This window comes from Rattus norvegicus, chromosome 15 (assembly GCF_036323735.1).
Source record: "Rattus norvegicus strain BN/NHsdMcwi chromosome 15, GRCr8, whole genome shotgun sequence".
NCBI classification, from domain to species: domain Eukaryota; kingdom Metazoa; phylum Chordata; class Mammalia; order Rodentia; family Muridae; genus Rattus; species Rattus norvegicus.
Genome location: NC_086033.1, coordinates 38,451,889 through 38,479,115, shown reverse-complemented (window position 1 = coordinate 38,479,115; position 27,227 = coordinate 38,451,889). Strand labels below are relative to the sequence as shown.

The 27,227-nt window shown below is 44.9% G+C and overlaps 1 protein-coding gene across 14 annotated transcripts in view; it reads left to right on the top strand.

Annotated features, from left to right (window-relative positions):
- The window catches only part of Atp8a2 (ATPase phospholipid transporting 8A2), a 532,902-nt gene that overhangs the window by 47,293 nt on the left and 458,382 nt on the right, over positions 1-27,227 (top strand). Inside the window, exon 1 of one of the 14 annotated variants that reach the window (XM_063274673.1) lies at positions 22,467-22,919. The exons of the other annotated variants lie outside the window; for them this stretch is intronic. Coding sequence (XP_063130743.1) covers positions 22,880-22,919 — 40 coding nt within the window. The 5' untranslated portion in view covers positions 22,467-22,879. Of the gene's footprint in view, positions 1-22,466; positions 22,920-27,227 lie in introns of those variants that run through there. 14 annotated transcript variants of the gene reach the window in all.

The following is a 27,227-nucleotide window of genomic DNA, read 5'->3' as shown; positions in this document are numbered from 1 at the left end:
TGGCCCCCATAGGCTCATATTTGAATGCTCAGTTCTCAGTTGGTGGACTATTTAGGAATGTGTCCTTGTTGGAGAAAGTGTGTCACTGGGAATGGGCTTCGATGTTGCAAAAGCCCACACAGGCCCAGGCTTGATCTCTGCCTCACGTCTGTGAATAAGACCTAAGCTCTCAGCTACTGCCTATCGGCTGCTATGCTCCCTGCTTGGATGGTCATGGACTCATCCTCTAGACCTGTAAGAAAGCCCTCAATTAAATGTCTACTTTTATAAGTTGCCTTGGTCATGCTATTTCTTCACAACAATAGAAAAGTAACTAAGACAGTATTCATGCCTTCAAACCATTGTAGACTAGCTTTTCAAAGGGTTTTTCTTTAATAATCCCAACCTGCTATAAAGTAGCAAAGTAGCAAATACTTGTATTACTAAGTTACAGGTTTAAGCAGACAAACAGGGCCAGGGGCAATGCTTCTAAAAGATGCTGATGCAGAATGTGTGTAAGGAAGTACTTACTTCCTTTTTAATGGGGGGGGGCAAAGGTTTGTTTGTTCTTCCTTCCTCTCCTCTTTCTTTGGAAGTAACACTTCTCACACTATTTTCCTGCTTTGAGCCCTGTCCTTTAAAAAGCAATGTAGGCTAAGTTGTGAGTGACACGGATAGGGCTTGGGTCAAGGAGAAGAAAGTGCTCACCACACACATGCCATCTCGACGTTAGCCGTAAATGTCTTCATTCTTCTAAAACTCCCGCTAGCTGTGTGGCACAGGGCTTGTAGCTTTCTACTGACTTCCCTCAGAACATCTCTTCTCTTCTGGTTTGCCTGGCACTAGCAAGTAGACGGCTGGCTTACAGGATCAGTCTCTCTTATTTGCCTGTTCAATAGGCAGTTAGCTGAGTCAGATTGGGGGCTAACTAAAAAGACCCTTGTGGATATACAGTAAGTCATCATGTCCATCCGAAATTAATGTTAGGGCTTATAATGTAAATGTTAGAGTGTGTCTGTACATTATATCCACAAGGTCCAAAGTTCAAGTTCCATCACTGGAAAGAAAGAGGGGGGAGGGGAGGAAAGAAGGGATGTAGATTCCATTGGTGAGAGTCACCCATCAGTGTAATAGCAGCAGGACTCCCAGGAGGTCGTTTGGTTCTGTCACAAGTGTGGGATCTTGTGTTTCTCTCAGTCCCTTTAACACACTATAACAAAACACCGCAGAATAGAAATTTGTTTCTCACAGTTTTGGGAGCGGGAAAGTCCAAGATCAAGGTGCCAGTTGCTGCCATGTCTAGTGAGGTCTTGGTGTCTGATTCTAAGACAGAGCCTTGCAGCATCATATGGTGGTGAGAGAAGTGAGCATGACATTGTCACCTGGTGGAAGCAATGGGAGGAGAAGAGAGAACCTGCTCCCTGGAGACCTCTCCTGAGGATGCTAGCCCCATCTATGAGGCTAAACTGCTCATGACCTATTGACCTCCTAATGCAGTTGCATTGAGGGATAAGTTTCGATAAGGATTTGGGAAGAGACACAGAGACTCAAACCATAGCAACCCTTTTTGTTCTTCTGACATATGAGCACAGAGTAGTCTTGGAAGCAGAGTCAACCATTGCCAGACACCAGGTCTCTAGGGGCCTTGATCTTGGGCTGCCAGCCTCTGTCACTATGAGATATCAGTTTGTATTATTTATAATGATCCAGGTTGTGATATTTGTCATTGCAGCAGAACTTAGGCAATGGCTCCCTACACTTTAAGCTTCCAGAACCTCCTAAGGGGACTTTGTGGGGAACAAAGTTCTTGTATAGCCCATTCTAACTTAGCTAGTTATGCTGCATTGAAAGAGATTCATGAACTATGGTTGTGACCATAGACACATGAGCTGTAAAGAGGAGGAGTAGGAAAAGGAGGAGGAAGAAGAGGAGGAGGAGGAGGAGGAGGAGGAGGAGGAGGAGGAGGAGGAGGAGGAGGAGGAGGAGGAGAATCATCTCCTGCCAGAGAGTTCAGGAGGAGCTGTATAGCCCAGCTCAGCTCTAGTACTGCCAGAAACTCACTGGCCCACTTTAAACAAGTGTTTAAGTCTTTTCCATCTACATTGTTCATTCTGTATCAGATTAGAGTTCTCTTCTGCACAGTGGTAAATCATCCCCCCCCCCCACACACACACACAGTAATCCAATGGGAACACATGTTCTGGAAGTTTCTTTTTTCCTTACTTGTATTTGGCTTTAATGGGATGTTACTTATTGGTTTCCTTCATTGGTATTCTGAGGCCTACTCATAAGAAGGATTTGTTTCCCCAGTGAGACTCCTTTGGGGAAAACTAATTTTTCGTTTGCAAGTGGCCATCAATTGGAGATAACTTCTGGGTTAGGGATGGGGCTCTAGGACCCCATCTGTTGCAGATCCACAGAGGCCCTGTGCATGCAAATTGCTCTTTCTAACTCTATGAAGAATTGAGTTTTGATGGGGATTGCATTGAAGATTCAATTGTAGATTGCTTTTGACAAAGTGGCCATCTTTATTATATTAACCTTGCCAATCCATGAGCATAGGGGATCTTTCCATCTTCTGAGATCTTCAATTTCTTTCTTCAGAGACTTGAAGTTCTTGTCATATGGATCTTTCACTTGCCTGGTTAGAGTCACACTGAGTTATTTTATATTATTTGTGACTATTGTGAAGGGTGTCATTTCCCTAATTTCTTTCTCAGTCTGTTTATCCTTTGAGTAGAGGAAGGCTACTGATTTGTTTGAGTTAATTTTATATGATTTGTGCCTGGATATTTCTTTGGAAAGACTTAACATTTTCTTGACTGAGGTATCCCTTTCTTATATCTTGTCTTTAATGACTGAGATTCTCTCTTGCATCTCTTGTTATTTCATTGGTGAGGCTTGCCTCTGAGGTTCCTCTTCGAGTTCCTCAATTTTTCATTTCCAATTTTCCCTCAGCTTGGGTTTTCTATGTTGATTCTGTTTTCACTTGCAAGTCTGGAGCTTTTCCTCTCTCTCTTTCCCTTTTAAAATTTCCATTTTATTTCACTGTTAGTTTGAGGTTCCACAGATTTCTTTAATGGATTTATCATTTCTTTAAAGACCTCCAATATATTCATAAATGCTCCGTTGAAGTTTTTGTCTCTTTCTTCCTGAACACCCCAGCCTCTGCCTCTGACCCTCATCCCAGTATTGTTACTGTCTCTCTTCTTTCTCAGGCTGCACTTAGGGCAGCCTTAAGTACGCATCAAAATTAAATGGAACATGCAGAGTCTTTCCTACTCTTGCCTTTCACTCTCTCTTGCTGTTATTGTTTCAAGTCACAATGGTGAGTATTTTGGTGTTTGAGTGTGCTCGTGTGCGTGTGTGTGTGTGTGTGCATGTGTGTGTGTGCTTCTGTGTGCATGTGTGTATGTGTGCATTCATGTGTGTGTGTACATCTATGTGCATGTGTGTGTATGTGTGTGCATCTGTGTGTGTATGTGTGCATTCATGTGTCTGTGTGTGTATTATGTGTATGTGTGCATGCGTGTGCACATGTGGGTGTGCACATTTATGTACAGGAGTATGCCCACTTCCGTACGTGTGGAAGTCAGAGGTCAGTGTTGGCTTTCTGTTTCCCTTTGTTGTTCTCCACTTTATATTTTGAGATATGATCTCCCCTTGAACTGAGAGCTCACTGATTTTGCCAGACTGTTTGCTGACCCAGGAGCTTCATGGATCACCCTGTCTCCATGCCTGTCATCTCCTGCTTCTCCCACTGTTTACATGGGTGCTAGGATCCCTAACTTCAGCCCTTAGACATGTATAAACACTTTAACCCAGTAGTTCTCAACCTACCTAATGTTGTAATCCTTTACTACAGTCCTTCATGTTGTGGTGACCCCCAACCATAAAATTATTTCCATTGCTGCTTCATAACTGTAATTTTGCTACAGCTATGAATCATAATGTATAAATCTGTGTTTTCTGATGCTATTCTGCCACCCCTGTGAAAGAGTTGTTCCCACAACCCACAGGTTGAGAACTGGTGTTCTAACCACTGAGCCATCTCCCCAGCTCACAGATCATTTTTATGATAAAAACGAACATTATTACATTATTATCACTCAGATCTCATAGCTGTCCCTAGGGTTCACTCATGTTTACTGTATGGGTTTTGACAAGTGCTGAGAACATGTGCCCACCATTACACCCTCACATGAGACATTACACTACCAACAAGGTCACTGTTTGCACAGTCCACGCCTCCGGTCTGGTAAGCCCCAGCGGCTCCTGGTTTGTGTTTGTGTCTTCATAGTTTCGTCTTTGCAATGTCAGAATTGTAGACCAACTGTGAACAACCATTAGCAGCCTGACTTCTTCCACTCGGTAATGTGCATTTACATTTCCTCCCTGTCTTTTCATGGCTCCTTTCCTCTTAGTGTTGAATTCTTTCAGCCATTTCCCTACTTCCCCTCAAGCTCTCTGGTGCCTCCTGGTGCACAGTCACGGCACAGGAGTATGGGTGTTGGGAGCGTCAACATCCTTTAGGCACTGGACTTGAAAAAGTGTCTCCTCTGGGAAAGATTCACCTTCTCTTTGAAGTGCTTTCCCATGATGGCATTTGGAAGTTATTTTTACCCTGTCATAGCGGATGGACAACGCCCTGGTTTCTTTGTGTGGTGCTCTGTTCCCTGTCTGATATTGCAGTCACCTCCTGCACTTGCCATCACCGTTGCTAAGATCTGTGCTCTGCCCTGTGCCCCTGCCCATGGTGACATGGACAGTCCTAGCTATGGGCTAGCTAGGCGGCTGCTAGGTCCTCGAAGTAGGTTTAATTTTATTCATGCAGGAGCTGTGGTCAAACATGTTTCTGCTCAGGTTGGAGGCTCCCCTGTGTGCCAGCACTAAAATCTTAGTTCAGGATCCCAAATAAGTGTTTCTGTTCTCTCAGGTTCCTGCCAGACCAGGTTAGTGGGAGTTCTGTGTGGTTTTCTGTGGCAAGGGCTGCACTCGCCCTGTGAAGACTGTGACTCTTCTCTTACTGTGAGTGCCCTTGGTATTTAGGCTTCAATAAAACCAAGCAAAAATATTACAAAGTAGCATAGAACTCTCTCATTACTTAGCGCGATCTACGGGTTAGACTTTTAAGTCAGGCAATCCTCACACCTCTGATCCTACAGGACTTCATCCTTCGTTCTTTGATTAGATACTTCAAGGAAACCAATTTTGCATCTTTAACTTTTAATTTCTGGCTTTACATGCAGAAAAATACTAAGATCCTCTTGTAATCCTGCAGAAGGAACCTCTTCGAAATTAAAATAATGGATTCTGGGCAGCTATGTAAGGGATTACAGGAGTACTTTGGGGCAAAGCATTAGTGTGATGCTTTAATATCTTTAGTTACAGTTTGAAATTCACATGTTTTATGAGATTATAGTTTGATAGTCTTTGTTGTTCGTTTTTTTTCTTCTGTCTATATTGTCCTGAAAACAATGTTTTCTAGAGCTAATGTGGCTGACTAGACCAGGAGGCTGGCTCTCATCTCCTGTGGTCTGGGACACACATTGTCTGCCGAGATATTAACATAATGGCTTCAGGCTTCATGATAATGTCTAATAATAACATCTAAGGTATCTGTTTACAGGAAGGGATTCTCTGGGTCTCATTTCCTTTAGGGGAGGAAAGAGATGGCTACTGGTATCTGGGTATCGCCCTGAGCATAATTATGTTCAGGCATGAAAATTATGAGAAACAGGATGGGGTGCTGGGCATCCCAGACTTAAGATCTAGATTTTAATTCCAAATGCCATAGGAAATACTTGGAGTTGTAATAAGAACAAGATGGTAAAATGGATATTTTGGAAGAGTCTGTGGAAAAGGTTATTGAAGCATTTTAAAGATAAATGTGGGTTGGTTTTATTTTTCCAAAGTAGCATTTTACTTTTATCTCTGAAAAAACCTAAGTGTAATACTGTTCAAGCTTCTTCAGTGACCTCCTCAGTACTATAAATTTGCCTTTGAGATCATTTTTTTTAGGAAGATGTTCTTGTTTCAATTTTCTGAGAACTTCATACTTGTGAGCCACATCTACCTCACTCCACTCTTCCCTCCCTCTCCAACTCCTCCCACACCCCCTCCCAAACTCACGATGTCTTCTTACTTGCTATTGTTACATGTCTACACATGTGTGCGTGTGACTGAGCCCACTTAGCTTATGTACACGTGTCTAGGATGACCTGGTGGGATAGGAGAGCCTATGTGGGAGTAGTCCCGGGGGGAGACTGATTCTCTCTTTCTTAGCAGCCATTGATCACCTGTAAGTCTTCATGGGGAGGGGGTGGAGCCACATGGAGCAACCCCGTCCATGTGGCAATGCCAATTGGTGATCTCATGCAAGACTTGTTTAGGCAACTACGTTATTGCAAGTTCATGGGTGCATTTTTCTTGTCATGTCCAGGGGCTACTATCTGACAGCAGATGTCCTGGGCTCTTATACCTCCTCCTCCTATGGTTTTTCCTATAGGTGTAGAGTTTGTGTTGCAGACTCATTTGGGGCTGGCCACCGGCAGTCCTTTATTCTATGCATTTTGATCAGTTGTGGATCTCTGTGATAGTTACAGGTTTCCTCTCAGTGGTTGACCGGGTCAGCATTATCTTAGATAATTAACCTCTTTACTTAGATTCAACCCCCTCTGGGTCTGTAGCTTGCATTCGGATTCTTATGGTCGTGTGTTCAATCATTTTCCTTTGTTGTCACAATTGATACTTTCATCGGCTCAGTCCTGTGAGCTTCAGTCAGCTGTTCTACTGAGCTCTTAGCATCTCTGTCATGGTGACTGTCCTCTGGGATGCTCCTCATCCTCCCCTCTCCCCTACCCTACTTACAATTCTTCTGTCTGTCCCTCACAACAGTATTAGCGAGTGACAATGGCTTATTTACATCATCAAACCTTACAAGTGTTTGAAAGCTTCTCCTTACCTCAGCATCAACAACTTACAAGGTAAACAAGCTGTAAGTTTTAAGCACAGCAGTTTTGCGTTTCTGAGGGTGTCCTTGGTGCAGCTTGGGCAGTGTCTCCTTCAGCCTGAGGCATGGAATCTAATGTGCTTCCATTTGCCATCTCATGCTTCTTGTGGGGAAGACAGCCATGGGAGAGGAGCCTTGGATGAAGTGGGACAATATGGTGGCTACTGCATGGCTTTCCACTGGCAAGACACATGAGCTTTCACAAACCCCTTCCGCGGGGTCTTGTACATAATCAGGAATAACAGACCCTACCAAATCTACCTCAAAATGTCAATGTCTATCATGCTACAAAGATGTTTCCATTGTTAGCTGGTAGAGAAGACTGTCTTAATAAACTAGGTATATCTATATGGTGGCATGGAGGGTCATAATTTGACAAAGCTTAAGTTATAACTTGGGCACTCTAAGAGAGCAGTGATTAATAATATGTAACAGTTTTAGCAATAGACTATACAGTGCGAGTGAGCAGATGAAGCATGGGGCTCGGAAACACCGTGATTCCTGGCATCTACGGTGGCCTTAAAATGTACCCCTGAACATAGGGGCGGCAGTGCTAGAGCCGGAAGCAACTGGATAAATGGGTGCTGACTTTAACCTCACACTGTGGGAAACTGACCCATGGAGACTCGTAATCAGAGCTGTGTCTGGACCTGGCATTTCTGTATCTGTCACCACACGCCTGCACTCCTAAGCAGGTGGAATAAAGACTTTTCAGTTTACAAGATCGAGGTGGATATTCTCAACCTCCAAAACACTCTGGAATGTTTCATAAGCCAGTCCCTGGACTTCTCTCGCATATGTCCCTCCGTCATGTGGATTTTCACCTTCCTAACTCAGGCTTTCCGCATACTGGACACACACGGCGGCTACAGTGATTCTGTTCTTCAAAGTTCCAGAGCCCTGATGACCTCAAATTTCATTGCTCAATTTGTGGCCGATTACCTAGTGGCTCCTTTGTTTCTGGAGAATTGACCTTGGTTAATTGATATATTTCCCTCTCCTTTTGTGCCCTTGGTACCGCACAGCTGGCATTTGGTCTTTTTACGAGTCCTTTCCCTGGGCGCCAGTACGGTCTCATGTGACAGGTACTATGTAAATAATTAACTGAGGGAAGGGCATATTTTAGAAGCACCAGGAGGAAGAACATGGCGTTTTGTCAGTCCAAGCAAAATAGAGAGGTTTCAGAGAACTCTGCCACCGTGAGCAGACAGTGACGGCCATGATGGTTCCTACGCTTTCCCCTTTGATTTGCATTTTCAGCCCTATATAGAAATCATGTGCACGCCATGTACGAGTGCGCACTTTTATATGTTTGTGATGGTGTTCCTTGAACATCTGATGGAATAGTAAGTTAGCATATTGTCTTAGTTGGGTTTTCATTGCTGTGAAGAGACACCATGACCACAGCATCTCTTATAAAGGACAACATTTAATTGGGGCTGGCTTATAGGTTCCGAGGTTCAGTCCATTTTGATGATGTCAGGAAGCATGGCAGCATCTAGTCAGGCACGGAGGGCACTGGAGGAACTGAGAGTTCTACCTCGTTTTCCAAAGGCATCTAGGAGGAAAACTGGTTCCCATGTGGCTAGGAGAAGGGTCTCATGGCTCATCCCCGCAGTGACACACTTCCTCCAAGAAGGCCACACCTACTTCAACAAGGCCACATCTCCTAATAGTGCCAGTCCCTGGGCCGAGCATGTCCAAACCACTGCACATATCTACTTCCTTGCATGCCCTTTTCATTGATCAGTGATTCGAGTCACTACCAACATGGAACCCATCATGGAGTTCAATGTCTAGGCTCATTCTCTGCCCAGTTCAGCCATATGTACTGCATACTACCTTTAAGACATGCCCCTGCTACAACTATGTCCCTCCTCACAGCTGAGGCTGTGTGCCCACCCACTGCCATTGCTCTCTTGGGGTCTGTCTTGATTCCCATTTCTTTCCTGAATGAGTTTTTTGGCTTCTTTTTTTTTTTTTTTTACTTGATGTGACAAACATCTGAACAAAGTAGGTTGAATTTTGGCTCGTGGTTTGAGGATGGAGTCCGTCATGGCAATAAAGGCATGGTGGCGGAAGCCCGAGGTGGCCAATCACATGGCATCCATCCACCATCAGAAACAGAAAGGTGAGAGCCCATGCCAGGCTCTCGGTGTCAGTCTAAAGTTGCAGCTCATCGGAGGGCAGCAGGTTCAGGGTGGCTCTTTCTTCTGTAGTTATGCACGTCTGGAAGCATCCTCATCAATACCCACAGAGGTGTGTTTCCATGGTGGGTCTAGATTGTGTCAAGGAGACAGTGAAGAGGAACCATCGCACATCCACAGCACTTATTCTCCAGCCCACAGTCAGACTGAGCCTCCTGTGACGTAATCAGATCGAGTGGGGTTTTGCTCCTACTTTCTGATACTCCAAAGCTTGACCTGAGTAAGCTTCTCGTGTAGCTAGGTCCCAGAGTTCCAGTCTCCTCCGGGCACATTGCTGTAGGCACATGGGTTCCTGGTTGCTCTTCAGCTTTCTAAACAACCCCTCATGGCCTTCCAGGCCCAGTTTTCTCTTTCTGTCAGAGATTTTCTCTGGCTGGGCTTATTCCCTCCCTTCAGTCAGTTATCTGCTCAAATGCCAGCTCTTTGTGGGGCTACTTGACCACTGGATGTTGACTGCTGTGGACGCCACCCCTTCGCCTTTATTCCTCTCTGTGGTAGCCAGTGCACATGCTTGCTGTGTGCTGACACCTATATGGGAAGCACAATAGAAACATGCATTGGGATCACTATTTTTGTCTCAGGAAAATAGAGAATAGATATTAGTGGAACGAGTTATTTGGATTGTCTGGGAGCTGGCCTTAGTTAACTGGAACTGGCCATGGCCTTAAAGTTCCTATTAAAGCCAAAAGTTTTACTGCACGGTAGGACCTAGGCTCTTTTCCTTATGGTCAATGGACTTCTTTGTGTTGTGTTTCTTCTTGCCCTGCATTTATTTTCCTAAAATTTTATCAACAGGCCCCTTGAGAAAAGTCCTTTGGGAAAGGTCTAGGGTAAGTCAACCCTAGAGCCAGGGACAGGAGGAGAGAGAAGAGCCTCTGGTGTCTGAGGAGTTGTTTTTATTCAGCGTACAAGGATTCTGGGCAGCTTCGATGGAAGCATGTTTTTCTCCTTTATGGACATTTAAAGATCTATCTTCCCATTCCCAGGTCCTCTCAAAATGTAGACATTCTAGAACCTGAGGAAGTAATGTCATTATGGGGTTAATTTTTGTGTCACAGGACTTGTAAGTTACTCAGAACAAGCACGGATTGCTAACGGTTCCTTCAGAATGACTATTTGAATTGATCTTTTTGATTTTATAATTTGTCCCTCGATAGTTCCTTCCGGTTTCTCTTTCTTTCTTCATGGAGATACCAAAAGCAGCCTTCACTTCTGGTTGAGAACTGAGGCATGCATGGGTTGGAGGTGCCAGGATGAAGCAATCCACACAGTCATTTCGTGCTTGTGTCCTTGTGTCATGTCGCGTGTACCTTAGCTGCTTGGGTCACTCCACTGTTTAAGAACACAGATCACCGTGGGGGAGGGTGGGACCCAGAAGTCCAGATTAAGGAAAGCTGTGGTTCTACACTTTAGTCATGAGGTGTTAAGCTCTGTGGTTGCTTTTCACTTGTTTTAAATACCTGCCTTTGTCTGCTGGAACATTTTTTCCTCCTCTTTTCTCCTTCCCAAAACCTTTAGCCACTTATGATGGTGGGTGGGTTGAACGCTCTTTCAGTTTAGGCTCAGTGCTGCATTTCCAGATGCTGTCAGCCCATTGACTGTCTCTCCACTGTCATCTAGGAGGCATCCAGGAAACTTTGTTCTATTTTTACTCAATTTTATCAATATTTAGCTCCTAAGTTTTACTTTCTTGGTGAAGTTAGACTTTGTCAAAGTCCCTCTGTGACCTTGGTCAGAGGCTTTACTGCTTTGACATGTGGTTTCTTCAATAACGACCTCACTTATCAGACAGTCTGTAGTGTCTTTCCCTACCACAAGATGTGCACAGAGTAAGTCCTCTGAGATTGGGCGCTGTACTGAGATGTCTTCAGTGGCTCATGTACTCAGGCTTGAAAGAATGTAAGGTTATGGGGCCTAATTAGTATTTGCTCTCATAAGCGTTCATCATCCCATTGGACAATCGTATTATCTCATTAGGCAAATAAGATGGATATATTAACTCCATGAGCACATGGGCTAGGAGCCCCTTATAGCAAATTTGGTGAGCCTGTAGTCCCATTGTGTGATCTATATCTGATATTAGAACTATTGCACTTCAGCGGATATCCAACGTCAGAATATATTAATAAGACATTAATTTGATTACTGTCTGAATTGCTATATTTGGGTGCAGCCTGAAAATCTGCATTTAAAGCAGGTGGTGGGAATGATTCAGCTAGAGAGAGAGAGAGAGAGAGAGAGAGAGAGAGAGAGAGAGAGAGAGTGTGTGTGTGTGTAACCAGAGATGAAAACCAAGCTTTATGCACGCTGGGCAAATGCTCTACCCCTGAGCTCTATCCTCAGCACAATTCAAGTAAGTTCATGTTTTAACACAGTGAGGTGCTAGATCACGCGGAGGCACAGTAGCCTCCATGGAGACCTCACCATGTGCTTTGAGAAACACTGCCTTCTGTGCTAACGGAGTGAGTGCCTGGCACAGCATAGATGCTCACCAAATGCTCGTTCATTTCACAAATTCATTAGCGAATTCATTCACCAACAAATCCCACGTCACCACCAGCCACTACACACAGAATTCAAGCATCTGGGCTGCTGAGATGGCTTGGTGGGCACAGGTGCTTGCCACCAGGCCTGACGACCCTGAAACCTACAAGGCAGAAGGAGAGAACCAAATCCCGTAAGTTGTCCACCCTTGAGCTGTGGTGCATACCTGCCTTCCCCCAAGCCCCAGTACATGTAAAGACAAGGCTTAAAAAACCACACCAAACCTAAGTGTAGAGGAACAGGCAGTAATGCTCACTGGCTGCAATGTCACGTAAGCTTCCCTGTGGCATCGCTCAGCAGGCCTTTAAAATGTCTATAAAAAATGAACTGGCTTCTTTGTCTTACTTGGTTTCTGTTGTTGCTGTTTGTTTTGGTTTTTCCAGTCAGGGTTTCTCTGTGTAGCCCTGGCTGTCCTGGAACTCACTCTGTAGACCAGGCTGGCTTTGCACTGGCAGAGATCCACCTGCCTCTTCCTCCCCAGCGCTGGGATTAAAGGCGTGTACTACCACTGCTGGCTTCTCTGGCTCATCTGTATAGTACCCTAGCCTTGCAGATTTTAATTCATACAGTTCTAAACCTCCCACACTACTAATAATTATTTTTCTTTTAACAGACTTTCTTAACTCATTCCCTTACGTGTCCAGCTTCAGGAAGCCCATGATTCTCCTTCAGCAACTATGGAGTCAATGACTCCCCGTCCAGCACATAACTTCCTCTGTGGATGAACCCTCAGGCGTGCACTAGTGGGAGACTTTGCTATCCTGTAATGATGCCTCTAGCATGTTCCAGAACCATGAGGGACCTAACTCAAAGAGGTCAGATAAAAATTCCTTCAACAATTTCAAATTCTACAGATCAGTGGAAGCACACACTAGAGGTCTCCCCTGAGAACTGGTCTCCTTGGGATCAGGCTGCTGTGCCTCCTCTTGATCTGGCAACATCCTGTGTGAATGGATACATTGTCCAAGTTCCATTCAGGAGGTCGCTCAGGAATAGAGCAGTAGTTTAGCACACACGAGGACCTAGATTCCCTCTCCATCATGGAATTGTCTCTCTCATGGAGATAGTGTCAAGAGGGAGTGAGCAGGAATATTGGAATGAGTGTGGCACCTTTGACAGCATGGAGGATGAGGAGACAATAAATGGAACAGACACCTCAGAGCACTTCCTTGTCTGCAGATAAGAGGGAAACTACTTGTCTTTGCTTATCTTCAGCTCGCAGACATAAAGACAGCGAGACACCAAGATCCATACCCTGGAGAGTATGATCTCAACAACTCGCGGGTTTCTTCTCAAGTTCACGGTTTGCTTCCCTTAGCTTTATGTCTTTAGTGTACCAGAGGGCCACAAAGGCTCTGTGGTAAGACTGGGACATACCCTTTGATGGAGAGGTTTTTCATACAGTTAGCTGGTGGAGGGGTGGGCAAGTGCACCAGAACCAACCGTGGGAGTGCAGGTGTGATCGTTCACGTGCCCATGTCAGAAAGGCTCCCACATCCTGGCTAGGACACAGGGCTGTTCTAAACTTCAAACCCCCACTGTTATCAGTCATGCAGATGCAGACGCTTCAGGCATTTGTCCCCAGGGACCTGCATTCTTGGTTAACATCTCCTCAGAATTCTGATCACTTAACTCCAGATACCTTGATTTTAGGCATGGAGAAAAGACTGCCTAGTGCAGAGATTCTCTTTTGCTCGCTTATCACTAGGGTCACAGCTAAGGTCCCCCACAGCAAAAGAGAGACCAACAAGAGAAAAGCATACACGTGTACAGGACACAGGAGCCATCAGTAATAAACACCAATAAGCTCATGTGGTTTACATTCGGACGGAGTTATGTGGAGTGTGGCTGACAGGAAAGTGTGATGAGATGGTAATGGCTTTGCTGAATTAGCCAGGGTCGTTGACTCATATTCTTTGGGAGTTTCTTTTTTTTCTGGCTGTTGGAAAGGCATCTCTCTCATGAGGATCTTCTTGCTGTAGAAGAAAAGATTTCTCAAGGTTAGGATACTGCATTTGGGAGTAGCATGGCTTGAATCCCATCTGCTAGTTTAAAAGCTTGCTTGAGGACGGTGAAGCATCCTCTGTGCATGCAGTGAATAGTGTTCCGACCTCACGTTATCATTGTAACATTGTATCACTGAGTAACAGCTGAAGTGCTTTATCCTGGCTGCTGATTTTAGTCCTTTCCTTTATCTCTTTGCACCATGAGAGAGCAGGGGGGTTGAGAGGCCCGAAGGCAGACTTCCTCATCCAGTCTAAGCTTTTCATTCTCCCTGCTGTGCGAGCTCAGAGTTGACAATGTTTCCTTCCCTGGGCCTTTAAAGTATAAACAAAATATGCTGCACTTGGCACTTACTAAGTCATCCACAAGTGTGGCCTTACGTCTGGTGTGCTACAGCTTACCAGGGTCCTTTGGCTGTGTGTTCTGTCACAGAGAGAAGGTAAAGGAGCAGGAGGTAAAGATCACAAACCAGGAACCAGAGAGTTGCAGTAACGCTCAGTGAACCCTCCTGGTCAGGCAAGCTATGCTCTGGGTGACAGAAGTGCCGGGATTGAAACAGATAGAGGGATGGCGAGATGGCTCAGTGGGAAACCATATCTTCCGTCAAGCCTGACCTGAGCTCAGTCCCTGGGACTCAATAATCTTCTGGGGCTGGAGAGATTGCTCAGCGGTTATGAGCACTGACTGCTCTTCCAGAGGTCCTGAGTTCAAGTCCCAGCAACCACATGGTGGCTCACAACCATCTGTAATCGGATCTGATGCCCTCTTCTGGTGTGTCTGAATACAGGGTACTCATATACATGAAATAAATAAATAAATAAATAAATAAATAAATAAATAAATAAATAAAACACAGGGTTGGGGATTTAGCTCAGTGGTAGAGCTCTTGCCTAGCAAGCGCAAGGCCCTGAGTTCGGTCCCCAGCTCCGAAAAAAAGAAAAAAAAATAATCTTCTGACTTCCACATGTGCCATAGCATAAGCACCCGCATGTGCGCATGTGTGTGTGTGCACACAGAAATGTAAAACATAATAAAAACTTTAAAATCTGTCATGTTATAGTCAAGCAGGTGGCAGGGCTTAAGAGCCAGCAGCAGCCAAGTTCTTGGTCAGCCATCAACGAAAAGGTACTTAGTTCAAACATCTCTTATTTAACGAGCATGTTGGATTAGAACTAGAAGATGGGGTGGTAGTAATGGAGCATAGAGCAAGCTGTAATCTGGGGAGAGCGTCCTGGGATAAGGTGCCAGGGACACATGCCCTGCATACATAGGTCCTGGAACTCCGAATTTTCTAACAAACTGTAAAGACGATCTTGAAAGGAGCAAGGAACTGTGACAGACTGTGTAGTTCTAGAAGGCATGTGCACTTATGCGATGTTCGTTCTAGGCTCAGCTGCAGGTCTCTAGATAAAGTCACATGGGTATCCTGGAAGATACAGTGTGGGGCATCATTTGCAATCCGAGTTGAGGACTGCATGGAGCTCCTTCTCAGGAAAGCTTTATTCGTGTCAAACCATCTGAAGAAAAAGAGCTTTGACACAGGCAAGCAGTTCGTACAGCTGAGCCACGTGTGATCAGAAAAAAATGAACTGAGGGAACCATGAGTGCCTGTGGCTGGAACAGCGCAAGGCTGAGAAGGCGTGTATGTCTCTCTGGATATCGTATTAAATATTATTTCTATATAAATGTGACATCTCCAGGATTGTCACGTGGCAGAAGGGATGCACTTGCAGGCATGATCTTGCAAACGTAAAATTTGGGGTAATAACCAAAGTGAGTTTAATGTTTTATCTATAAAGATCAATGCTCTAAAAACCGTAGTCCCAGGTCGTCTCAGGAAGTCTTTGGGGGGCACTGTTGAGGAGTGGGTGTCAGAGCAGGTGCAACTCCATACTGACCTGGAAATGCCACCTTCTCTCAGGAACCTGGAGCTCAAGAGGACATGTGTAACTTCGGATTTAAACTGGCTACAAACAGTTCTGTACAAATTCTCTACAAAAGTATATCCACGAGGATAGCTCCTAGTTTTGATTATGTTTTACTTTCATTTCCAAAGTTCGGATTTGGTTTCCAGGACTTTTAATCCTACCGTGAAATGTGATATACTCTGGATTGACAGAGAACACACCCCTCCACCTCCCCCTGTGAATACATATGTATGTGTTCGTGTGTATATAGAGGCTAAAGTTTAATCCTTAGCTGTCCCCTTGTTTTCTGAGACAGGTTTACAATTCACCAGGTAGACTTTGCCTCCTGTCTCCCCTTCTTCAATCATGGGCCACCATACCCAACTTATCAAGCAGGAACGCTGGGGATTTTGCACACGGATGCAGGCCCTCATGGTTACACTACAAGCGATGTTACTGGCTAAGAATCTTTAGAATTCTTTGTGCTTTTACCCTGTTCTTCCAAAAATAAAGTAACTATGTGGCAACTTACAAACTATGCAAGGAATATTGCATCTTACCTGCATGGAACTGCAGAGAAAATAACATAATAATGGCTGGAGGCTGACAAGTAACTCAGTGGCAGGTACTTGCCTACATGCGCCAGACGCTGGCTTCTCTCTCACTGTGGCAGAGACCAAACAAGTGATCGAGCAAAGAGCCTGCAGTGTCTCTGTGGGTTGCCACGGGGTGCTCTGTGTGTGCAGACATTTGTTACTGAGCAGGTCTCCAAGAGGCAGAGTCTTACTCAAGGTCCTTTTGGGGATAGCTGGGTAGACTCCTCCTCTCTTTCTCCTTTTCCATCCCTCCTCCTATCCCCTTTTCCTCCTCTTCTTTCCTTCCTCCCTCCTCTCCTCCTTTCCCTCTCCCGTCCTCCTTTCTCCCCTTTCTCCTCCTCTTAGGTGACACCCATTTTTCCGTATATAGCACCTGGAACCGATCCTTGTTCTACACCCTCCTGGCCGTACTTACTCCCGCCACTTACAAATGACAATACAAAGCGATTATGAGAAAGCCATGAATACGATGTAAGCTTCAGGTTCTGGTTTTTAGAGAAGGCAAGAAATGCTGCACCAGTCCACTCTCTGTTCCTGTGGAGAACTACTTGAGACTGGGCGATGTACAAGGAAGGATGTGAGCTCAGCTCCGTTTTCAAGTTCAAGACTGAGTTAGAGCTATTTTGGCTGTCACTTCTTGGAGGGTGGCCTTGTAACAGCAGGCATCGTTACTCCTTTTTAAAAGGCTTGTTATTTAACTACAGTATTACTTAAACAGACAGAGTAGTTATGAACAGAGAGCACACACAAAAGATTCCTTAAGGATTTAAAGCATACAGAGGCTTTTCTGAAGACACACCTTATTGATTTCAGTAATGTATTTTGGCATAAGAATTTGCCTGGTAAACCTATAGGATGGGTTATTTTAAAAGCATTGATGTAGCGTTGAAAATTTGTTTTATTATCTTTACACATGCATGTGTGTATCTGAGGACAGATAACAGCCTTTTGTGCCAGTCTTCGCTTTCCCCATAGTTTGAGACAGGCCAACTGTTGTTTGCTGCTGTTCACACCAGGCTAGCTGGCCCATCATCTTCTGGGGATTCTCTTGTCTTTACCTCTAATCTCTCTGTGGGAGTGCTGAGATTACAGATGTGAGCCCCCTGTGCAGCCTAATGTGGGTTCTGGGGATCTGAACTCGGATTTCCCACATTTGTACTTTTTAAGTGATACTTAAGTCATACGTGTTTTTGTGGGTTTTTTTTTTTTTTTTTGGTTCTTTTTTTCGGAGCTGGGGATGTTTTTGTGTTTTAATGTGTGTTGGTATGATACAGTCCAAAGTGTGGAACTGAGTTTTGGATTTTATTGTATATTTATTTCTGTTTCTAAAGGACATATGGGTCCAATGCAGGGAGGTGAGGGAGATATTATACTATAAAGCCATAACCTCATGATTTTTTTCTGCCTCAGATTCTCAAGTGCTAAAATTATAGGCATGTGCCCTCCATAGTTTTGTGACAATCTCTGAGAGTACACATTTTTACTTTTTTTTGCAAACTTTATTATTTATTGTCATTCTTAAGTCATTCCAATTTAAAGGTGCAACTATATTTTCATCGTTACAATTTGTGTATTTCTGACCACTGTTGGGTGGAATAACACTTACTAGGTTTGTGGTGGTGTGTTTCTTAGGAGGTCAGTTACTCAGCATAGATCTTTCCTTTCAGCAAGGTAATTTAAGGTCTCCTGGAAGCTCACTTTCAAGCAGGCTTTGGTACCCAAAGGTCCATCCAAAATTACCACATTTCTTTCCTTCCATGGGGGAGGAATGGAGAGAAGAGCTTCACTGCTGCAACCCACCTGGGTAGACAAGTCCTTTCTGGTTTGTTCCCTTCACAAGAACCCATCGCAAGAATGGCCGGGAGACACTCCCAGGTTACAGCTCCAGGCTGTGGAGTGGGCAGATTTTCAGTAGGCAGCTGGCTGTCCCTGCCACTCCACAGAACGCACCGGGCTGCCATATATAAAGGACAACTATTGTGTCCCGTGAATGTGAGTCCCCAGGAGGAAAATGGGGCAGCTAGGTGGCCAAGTGGAAGGGTGGTATTCTTCATGTGTCAGTCATTTTTTCTCTTAGACATCTTCCCTTTCAAATGTGTGCATAGTTCAAGAAATGATTAGCTTAAGTCATAGCAGCCAGATCCCCGGTTCCTTTAGAGGCCTTCATATGCTGCGTACACCGTTATTTGCTTAACTGGGGAATGGTGCATTCAGTTCAATGGTTGGATTTTCTGGTAGGACAGGAGAGCCCAAGGGAGTCAGAGAGTCCTGCCCAGAGCCTGAAGTTGGGCTAGCAGGTAGTCCAGACAGGGGTCAATCAACAGCCATGATGTAGGCAGAGGACACAACCCCGAAGAAGAAGGGCAGCTGGGAGTCCATCATTGAGAAGTTTGTACATGAAATTAACACTTACCTTGTAGCCAGTCGCCTCACAGGCAGAAGGTCAGTGGTAATCTCAAGTTTGAGGTTTGAAGGTGCTTGCCTTTTTGCACAGCTGGGCAAGGAACCCTGGGATTTCACAAGCTAGGCAAGGCCTCTCCCACTGAGAGACATTCCAACTCTCTCTTTATGGTTGAACTTAGATATGTCAAAAAATAAAACAACCACCCATTTTAATCTCCCTCTCCCTCCCCTACCCCAACCCCACCCCATGTGTGTGTGTGTGTGTGTGTGTGTGTGTGTGTGTGTGTGTGTGTGGTGGGCATATGAATAGGTTCTACACTCACAAACAACTCTCCTGCAAGGAGGACTCCTGTATCAGTCTATGGGATGCCGTCTCATCCCTGGGGAGTTATGGAAGTTTAGGGCTTCACAGCTCCCTTAAACTCTGTCGGGCTCCTTAGGACCTGTGGGCACTTCCATGCCTTGGGCTTCTGTGCTTCTCTGCTCGATGCTGGTAAGCATTCATCAGTACTCGGCAGTGCAAATACTGGAAGCCTCAGAACTACAGGCTCTTTTGGGCATAGGAAGCCTTTCATTCTACCATTAGGCATGGGCTCTGCCTACTGGGAGAGGAAGCCAGTACGTTCAAAGTCTTGTTTTTAGTAAGAGTCTTTGTAGGAAGGTAGTCTTGCATGGCACTCGTGGATGCTGACTGAAACAGGCAAGATGCTTGCTTGCTTGTACTTCTTGCCTTCCAAAGTATGCAATTTAGATGCAGAAATAAAGCAATAAAGAGTGACAAGAGAATTATTGGCAAAATGAATGGGGTTGATGCTTCCCGTTCTCTTGGGTACGTATTAGTTCATGTTCTATTGCTCCAGTAAAATGCTTGGTGCTGAGTTAGAAAGATCTCTTCTGGAATCATCTTTACTTAAAGTATGGTAGAAGTGTCCAGAATGGGTGGTGTAGGTAACTCCTTGTTTTTTTTTTTTTTGTTTTTTTTTTTTGTGGGGTAGGACTTTCTGTTCCCTCAGAGCCATATTCGCAGAGATAATGGATCTTGCGGTTTTCATCCCCCACGTGCACTGATGGTATTATATTGATTTGTGTTTCTGTTCCTCTTTAAAAGGTTTGCATCAGGAAAATATAGACTATTAATTTTAGAAACTCCGACTGAAAAACTATCTTACTTATTCTTCCCCTGATTTTACCTTAAGCTATAAGGCAAACTGTTCTTACGAAGACTTCAGCATCCTTAGAAAATAGAAGGCCCTGTGTGTGCGCCTGTGCCTTCAATGAGAAGTCTAAGCTATTGGCAATCTTTTCATTGGGCTGAGACCGTGTCATTTGGCCTTCTCACTGGAGATTTCAAACTTGCCTCAGGTGAAGTTGCAGTGACTTACTCGGCAGTAACCTCCCGTACCATCCCTGTCCCGGTTACTTGGTGGTGAATAGTGAACAACACTCCCATGTTGCTTGGCTGCCTGAACTGTGGTAAAAGAAAAAATGGAGATATTTATATATTTCGCTTCTTCCTGCCACAGGTCCATGCTGAGAAATCTGGGGCTTCTCAACACATCAAAGGCCTGTGACATCAGTGGCCAAAAGCTTTGAGATTGTGTGGTGCAGTCAGGAAATTGGTGTACATAGATCAATATGGCTGTCTGAAATAGAGCTTTTTCTGGTATTTCTGGAGGATGTGTTTAGCATTTCCGAAAGATTTTTTTTGAAGGTAGAAGCTTTACTGTCAAATAGGATTAGGGAACTTTACACTTCTTATTAAGGCTGGCATTACAGATGGGGTTTTAAAGCAAATACATTAAAGTACGTTCCTGCTTTACTCAAAGCCATAAGGACGGCGGGGAAGGCGGAGTGTGTGCACGCTTTAGAGATCAAGTGAGCGCTGGGCGTTTGCTTATGTGGTTGCTTGCTCTTTTGAGATAGGTTTTATTATGTAGCCCAGGCTGGTCTTGAGCTCAAGATGATTCTCCTGCCTCAGCCTCCCAAGGGCTGGGGTTACGGTGTGGGCTATCAAGCCTGGCTAAGACATGTTATAGAATTCTTCACTACAGGCCCAGTGTATGTGCTGCCATGCCATGTGCTCTGGTGAGGGCTGTAGTTTGGATAAAACAAATCCCTTTAACTTCCGTGTTGGCCTTCCCCATCCACTAGCCAACACTCACTCCTGTGAGGACTTTCCCCTTTCTTTTTTTTTTTTTTTTGGTTCTTTTTTTCGGAGCTGGGGACCGAACCCAGGGCCTTGCGCTTCCTAGGTAAGTGCTCTACCACTGAGCTAAATCCCCAGCCCCGACTTTCCCCTTTCTTAATAAATGGTCTTCATTTCTACTTCTGAGAAACAAAAGACACTCAACTGTCGATGCTGTAGTCCCCGGGTGGCAGAGCTGTTCTAAGGTTTTTGCATTCTGAGGATGCTGACTAATGGCTTTTAGGAGGTGGAGCCTAGTTGAAGGGAGAACTTCACCAGGAGGATGACTCCAAAGGGAACCCTTGTCCCTGAATTCTCCTTCCACTCCCCCTACCACTACCCCATTGCTCAAGGTGAGCAGCCTCTGCTCATGCTCCTCCCACCCAGACAATAGCAGGGAACCTCCGGGCCATAGCGAACTAATCTCTTTTAAAAATGGTTCCCTTGACATTTTGTCCCAGAGATGCAAAGTCAACACTGTGGTAAATTGAGCCCGGTTGATTAATTCAGCATTGAGAAAGTCGTTTTATTGAAAACAAGATTTAACAGAAAATGAAACAAGCATTCCGGTTAGCCCTTCTCTATGTGTAAATCATGTGTATTTTAGAAGTGAGTGAAGGATAAGCAATATTCTTTGTACGCATGCCTGGGGATGCTGCTGTTTTCATTGCGAGGGGATTTTAAACGTGTCATCAACTTACACAGCGTTTCTGTGGGGGCTGTTTTCTATAAATAATCAAAAGCCAGAAGAGATAAATTAGATTTCTGTTTTACAGCTTTGGACAGAATTGTTGCCAAATGGATCCAGCAATACTGGTTTTTTAATTCCTTTACTTAAATTTATTTCATGATACTATTTAACTGTAGTCTTCTCTCTAAGTGCAGAGTTTTACTCTATAACCCAGGCTGACCTTGAGCTTAAGACTCTCTCCTCAGTCTCCCCAGTGCTGAGGCTATAGGCATGTACCACCACAGCCACCAAATTGTAGTCCTTTCGAAGAATTATGTATTCTGCATGCCAAAAAGGCATAGTAAGTTGTGACCAAAAATAAGTAGAAAATAGAGGATAAGAGAAAACAGGAGCAAGGGAAAGGAAGCCAGCATCAGAGGTTAAAGAGGAAAATGCATTTAGCTGACAGCCTTCAAGCAGTCAAAGCCTGGAGGGGTGATCCTTCAGGAGAATTCGTGTCCATTAGAGAGAGGTTGTGCTCAAAATGCAAGGTTATGCTGAATCCAGAACAGGCAATCTGCCTTTGGGAAGTAAAACAATGCTGTTGGGAGGAACCACAAAACGACCCACCACATTTCCTAAGAGAATGGTAGGGAATGGGCAATCTTGTTCTAACATTTATGTCTGTGCAGAGCACTCCCAGAAGAGCCCACAGGCCTTACTATTTGACGCTGGTACACAGCACCCACACGAGGGCTCACAACTGTCTGTTACTCCAGCCCCAGGGGATCCAACACCCTCTTCCGATCTCAGAGGGTGCACATGGTACATAGATACATACTCAGGCAACACACACACGCACACACACAGAGGAGGGGGGGAGGAGGGAGGAAGGGGGGAGGGATGGAGGGAGGAAGAATTTTTCAAAGTTGACAAAAGGGATAAGCTCTAGGGTGGAGAACTTTCAGGGGGACACCACTCCATGGTTCTTGTGTGCCGTATAGTATCTACAAGAGGGAGCTAAGAGAATCCCGCAGGAGACATGCCATGCTTATGGAGCATGGAAGACGTTCGTTACCCTGGCCTGGTCATTACACGTTGGATTTGTGTGTCATTCCAGAGTCATGGGCAAACCCTGCTTTAATTACAACGAACATGTAAAAGCTGCTCCTTTGATCCTGTATAACGCTCTGCCCCACCCCCATCCTGTTTCTTGCACTGGAGAGCAAGGTACATTAGAAGAGGGCAGTTGCAGCCATGGTGTAATCCTCCTAGATTATCCCGGGCCAGCCTTAAGCTCTCTAAACACGCAGGAACCGAGCACACTTCTGCTGTCTTTGTTTTCAGACCTCGGTGTGAAGGACTAAGCACCATGCCTCATGTCTGCCGTTGCAGAAGATGCTGCTCCATAGGTAACGGGTACCATCACCACAGCCTCTAAACAGACATCGCCTCTACCGGCACCAGGGAGAGAGGGCCATAGCAGAAACAGCAGGGCTAGAGCAGATGATAGAGGGGAACAGGTTTTCAGTGTCACACCCTTTCAATGTGGATCGTAGGCTGGAAGTTTAAGACAAAGCGAAACAGTGTTTGTTTATGGAGGGAATGCTTTCTGTCTGTAATTGTTAGCTGTGTGTATTTTATATATGTTGAAGTCCTTGAATTATCATTTAAGGTCCTGTAGAGGAAAGTTTCAAGGCTTCATTATGTGACGAGTAAGAAACCCATCAGTTCTGCCTGGAAAGTGTCTTGGCTTTTGCTGTGGTCTTGAAGTAGCTGGTTTGCTTGAATGGTCGCCAGAGGACAGCCATCAAATTAGAATTATAGCTCCTTACTGGGAACTATGTTTATCTTGTTTTCACCTGGCTTTTGCCTGGGGCTCAGCAGCAACCGTTGGCTGAGCATGAAGTGTGGGGCTTGCTCCTCAATGCTGCCGGAAGAAAAATGATCTTCTCTTTCTACCTGGATTTGTTCGGAGACAGTTTCTTTTGGTGTAACATCCTGCTGATTACCCTCAGGCACTCCATTTGTTCGAGTGGCTTAGGAACGGTGGCGTGCCACAGGCTGGGATAGAAACATCCTGAGAAGGTGAATTGCTTCCTCGGTCCTGAGCCTCCTTTAAGAGGCAACGGTAACATGAGGACTGTAACGGGGCACAGACCTAACCGGCTGTTTGTCAGTGTGCATTGCATTTGAGCTGAGTATGTCAGTCCTTATTACACGAGGAGAACAGCATTCTCAGGATCCTGGGCATAGATAACTGGCAGTGCTTTATGCTGAGTCTACGTGATGATGAGACGATGTTCCGAGGAAGCCACTCACAGTCCCCATGGGCCATTAGCAAACCCCTGCTTGTCTGTCTCCTTGTGCCCAATCAACTCATTTATTGGTCCACTTTAACTTGGGACTCAGTGTTTGCGGTCAAGTTACAGATTGTAGTCCCCTTAGACACATTTGCCAGCATTATTGGACAGACAAGAAAACTTCCCCAGTAAACACTATCCAACACTAAAATGCCTTACTTTACAGTCATACACCTTTTTTTTCAGTTGTTAGATCAAACCTGGTTTCTTTCCTTAATCTCTTAATTATGTAAAATACTCATAAAATACATCACCATTATCACTTAAAAATCTTTTGAAAGATATACCTATTTTTATTTTATGTGTATGAGTGTTTCGTCTGCGTGCGTGCGTGTGTGTGTGTGTATGTGTGTGTGTGTGTGTGTGTGTGTGTGTGTGTGTGTGTGTGCGCGCGCACGCGAGTGCATGTGTCCAGGCCTGTTACTTCAGAGGCTAGAAGAGGGTCTGAGGGTTTCTGGAACTGGAGTTACAGATAGTTGTGAGGCACTGTGTGGGTGCTGGAACCAAACTCAGTCACTGCTCTAGTATCTGCCTGCATTAAACTCCGAGCTGCCTCTCCAGCCTGCCGGCACTGTTTGTATATGTGCAGGTACGTGCACTGAGTAATTTACCAATCGTGTAATCATCGATGGCATCCATCCTCCCTTTAGCTTGCAAAATTGCAGTTGCATGGTGTCATTCAACACGAACTCTGCATTCCCCTCTCTCCCCAGCCTCTGGTCCCCACCTTTGAAAGTCTGACTATCCTCAGTACCTCATACTTTTCTTCAATTGGCTTTTATCATCAAGCACAGAGCCCTTAAATTCCATTCCTGATGAAGCCTAGCCCAAGATTTCCTCCTTTTTAGTGGCCGAGTGATCACCCACTGCATATACATAACTCGTTTGGGTTATTTACAGTATGGCCACTAGGATTGTTTCTGTATTTTTTGCTGTTGTGAATACTGGTGTTGTGAATACATGGGCCTAGGAATAACTCCCCATGACCATGCTGTCGGTGATTTGGGGCATTTACTAAAAGGGGAACTGTCAGCTCGGATGACAGTCCTACTGTTCATTTTTGAAGAACCACGATAAAACTGCCTTTAAAAGGGATACATTTTATATTTCTACCAACAAGTCCCTCTTCGACAACTCTTGTTCTTTTCAGTTTTAATCTGCTTATCCTGGTGGGTGTGAGGTGGACTCTCACCTTAGTTTTGATTTGCATCTTGCTGGTGAATTACAATCCGAGTGTCTCTTCCTTCTGGTTATTATTATTATTTTTTCGTTGTTGGAGAATGGCCGCTTTACATCGTTGGCCACGTTTGGTTCTGGTTGGATTTTCCTACTGTTGAAGTCATAAATTCTCTCTCTATTTTGGATACTCATCCCTTGTCAGATATTTGGTTTGCAGTAAATGTTTCACTATTCTCTAGATGACAGTCTCTTGCTACACAACCCCTTTTCAATTTTAACCAAGCCCAAGTTGCCTGACTTTTTTCTTATTATCCGTGCCTTTGGTGCTATTCAAGAACTCCTGGCCAAATGTAATGCGCTAAGTTCACTTTTCACACTTTAACAGGATCCTAATAACTGTGAAACGCATTGACATTTTCTTGCTGTAACACTGCATACAGTATCATCTATAACAAATGAAAATGGAGAATTTTCTGCTCTAACAATTATGACTAACGTTAAGTTCAGGTGTAAAATTACATTGATTTTGACACGAAAAGTGTTTTAGGAAAAGAAATAGGCACTTCCTTGTCCCTCAATGCTTTCTAGTGCAAGAAACTCTCTCTTAAGAGACAGTCGTGTCAGCCAGGGAAGCCAAAGAGCCTTCAAGCTCCACACTCAATACCTGACACTGGAAGAAGCGCACGCCAGGCGAAGGGAGGAGAGATCGCTACTGCTCTGAGTGTGCCTGCGCCTGTATCTCCCTCACAACAGGAAAATAGCACCAACCCCCTCAAGTGTCCAAGTCAGAGATGGCTTTATCGCACGTGAGAGATGACAGGCATGTTCTGTGTGGGAAGGACTTGCTATCCTCCTGCCTCAGACTCACAAGCGTTAGAACTGCAGGTACTGCAGGTGTGCACTGCTGGACCAGATGGAGCTCTTACCAGGGCCTGCAGGGAGCTGCTTTAAAACCCCGCTCCCTCAGAAGCTGTGTTTTCTTTTCGTGCATTGTCCAAGGGACAATCTGTTCTGAGGCCATCTTGAAGGATCGAGTGTGAAGGGCTCTCTGTTTTCTGAAGCAATCTTTATTTCCTTCTCCTTTGTTACTCTCAAGTGTACAGAAAGACCTAGTTCTTGGCGACCAGTGGCTGTTACTTTCCTTTCTTCTGCTGTCTGTGCGTCCTCTTGCTTGATTTTCAAGTGTGTGTGTTTGCTGTTTGTGTCAGGCTGCAATGCTTTTCTTTTGTCTGCTCACTCTTCCTCTCTCATCTTTACCCCCCCCCCCCTTTCCTTTGAGTTTGTCTCAGCTTCGGAAGATAAAACCTCACACCCCTCTGCCAGGTTTCCCATGGCTGTGACCCAATGCCCCTCAGAAGTATTCCTGAAGAGACGTTTACTTTGGTTTGTCATCTCAGTGGGTTTAGTCTGTCATTAAGGAGAAGACAGGCAGATGGGAGCTGTGCCTGGTCACACTGCAGTGACTGACAGAATGGGACCTGATGTGGCACCAGGGTGTACCTTTAAAGATCAGTCCCCAGCTCCACTTCTCATCCTGGTCTATCCATATCCTTCCAAAACACTCCCACCAGCTGAGGACCATGTGTTCAAACACACAAGCCTGTTCAGACCATCTCATGGCCAAACCATAACATTCTTTCTGTTCTGAACATTTAAAGCATTACACTGACTAAGCCATATCATGCTACCTCAGCTTTCCTTGGGCTGGCCAGGTTCACACACACTTAACACATCATTAGACAATGGGTTGCATATTGACCAGCCCAGATCTACCTTTAACATCTACACAAATGTCCAAACTCACACCTTCCCTTAAAGGCATCCACAGACTAGAGATGTCCAAAGAAGAGAGCTCTTAGCACCTCCTTACCCCCACTGCCCTGGTGTTCTGTGGTTAGTGCTGCTGCTGTCTCTTGCTTGTGCTTCCTGTCATGGTATTTTGTCAGTGTCACAGTCGGAGTGCTTTAGATGCTCCCCAGGGATGCTGAGTCCCTCAGCCTGGCTCTGTCCCTCAAGCTCACCTCTCCTCAGAACACAGTACACACCTTGTTTCTTCTCACCCTCCAGAATGTGACACTGAACATTTAGTCTTGTCTTGGCAGGCTTTAATATGTTGTTTCTTTCACCCAGAAGGCTGTTTTGTGGCCCTGAGAGTTATTTGTTGTTCTTAAAATTGGG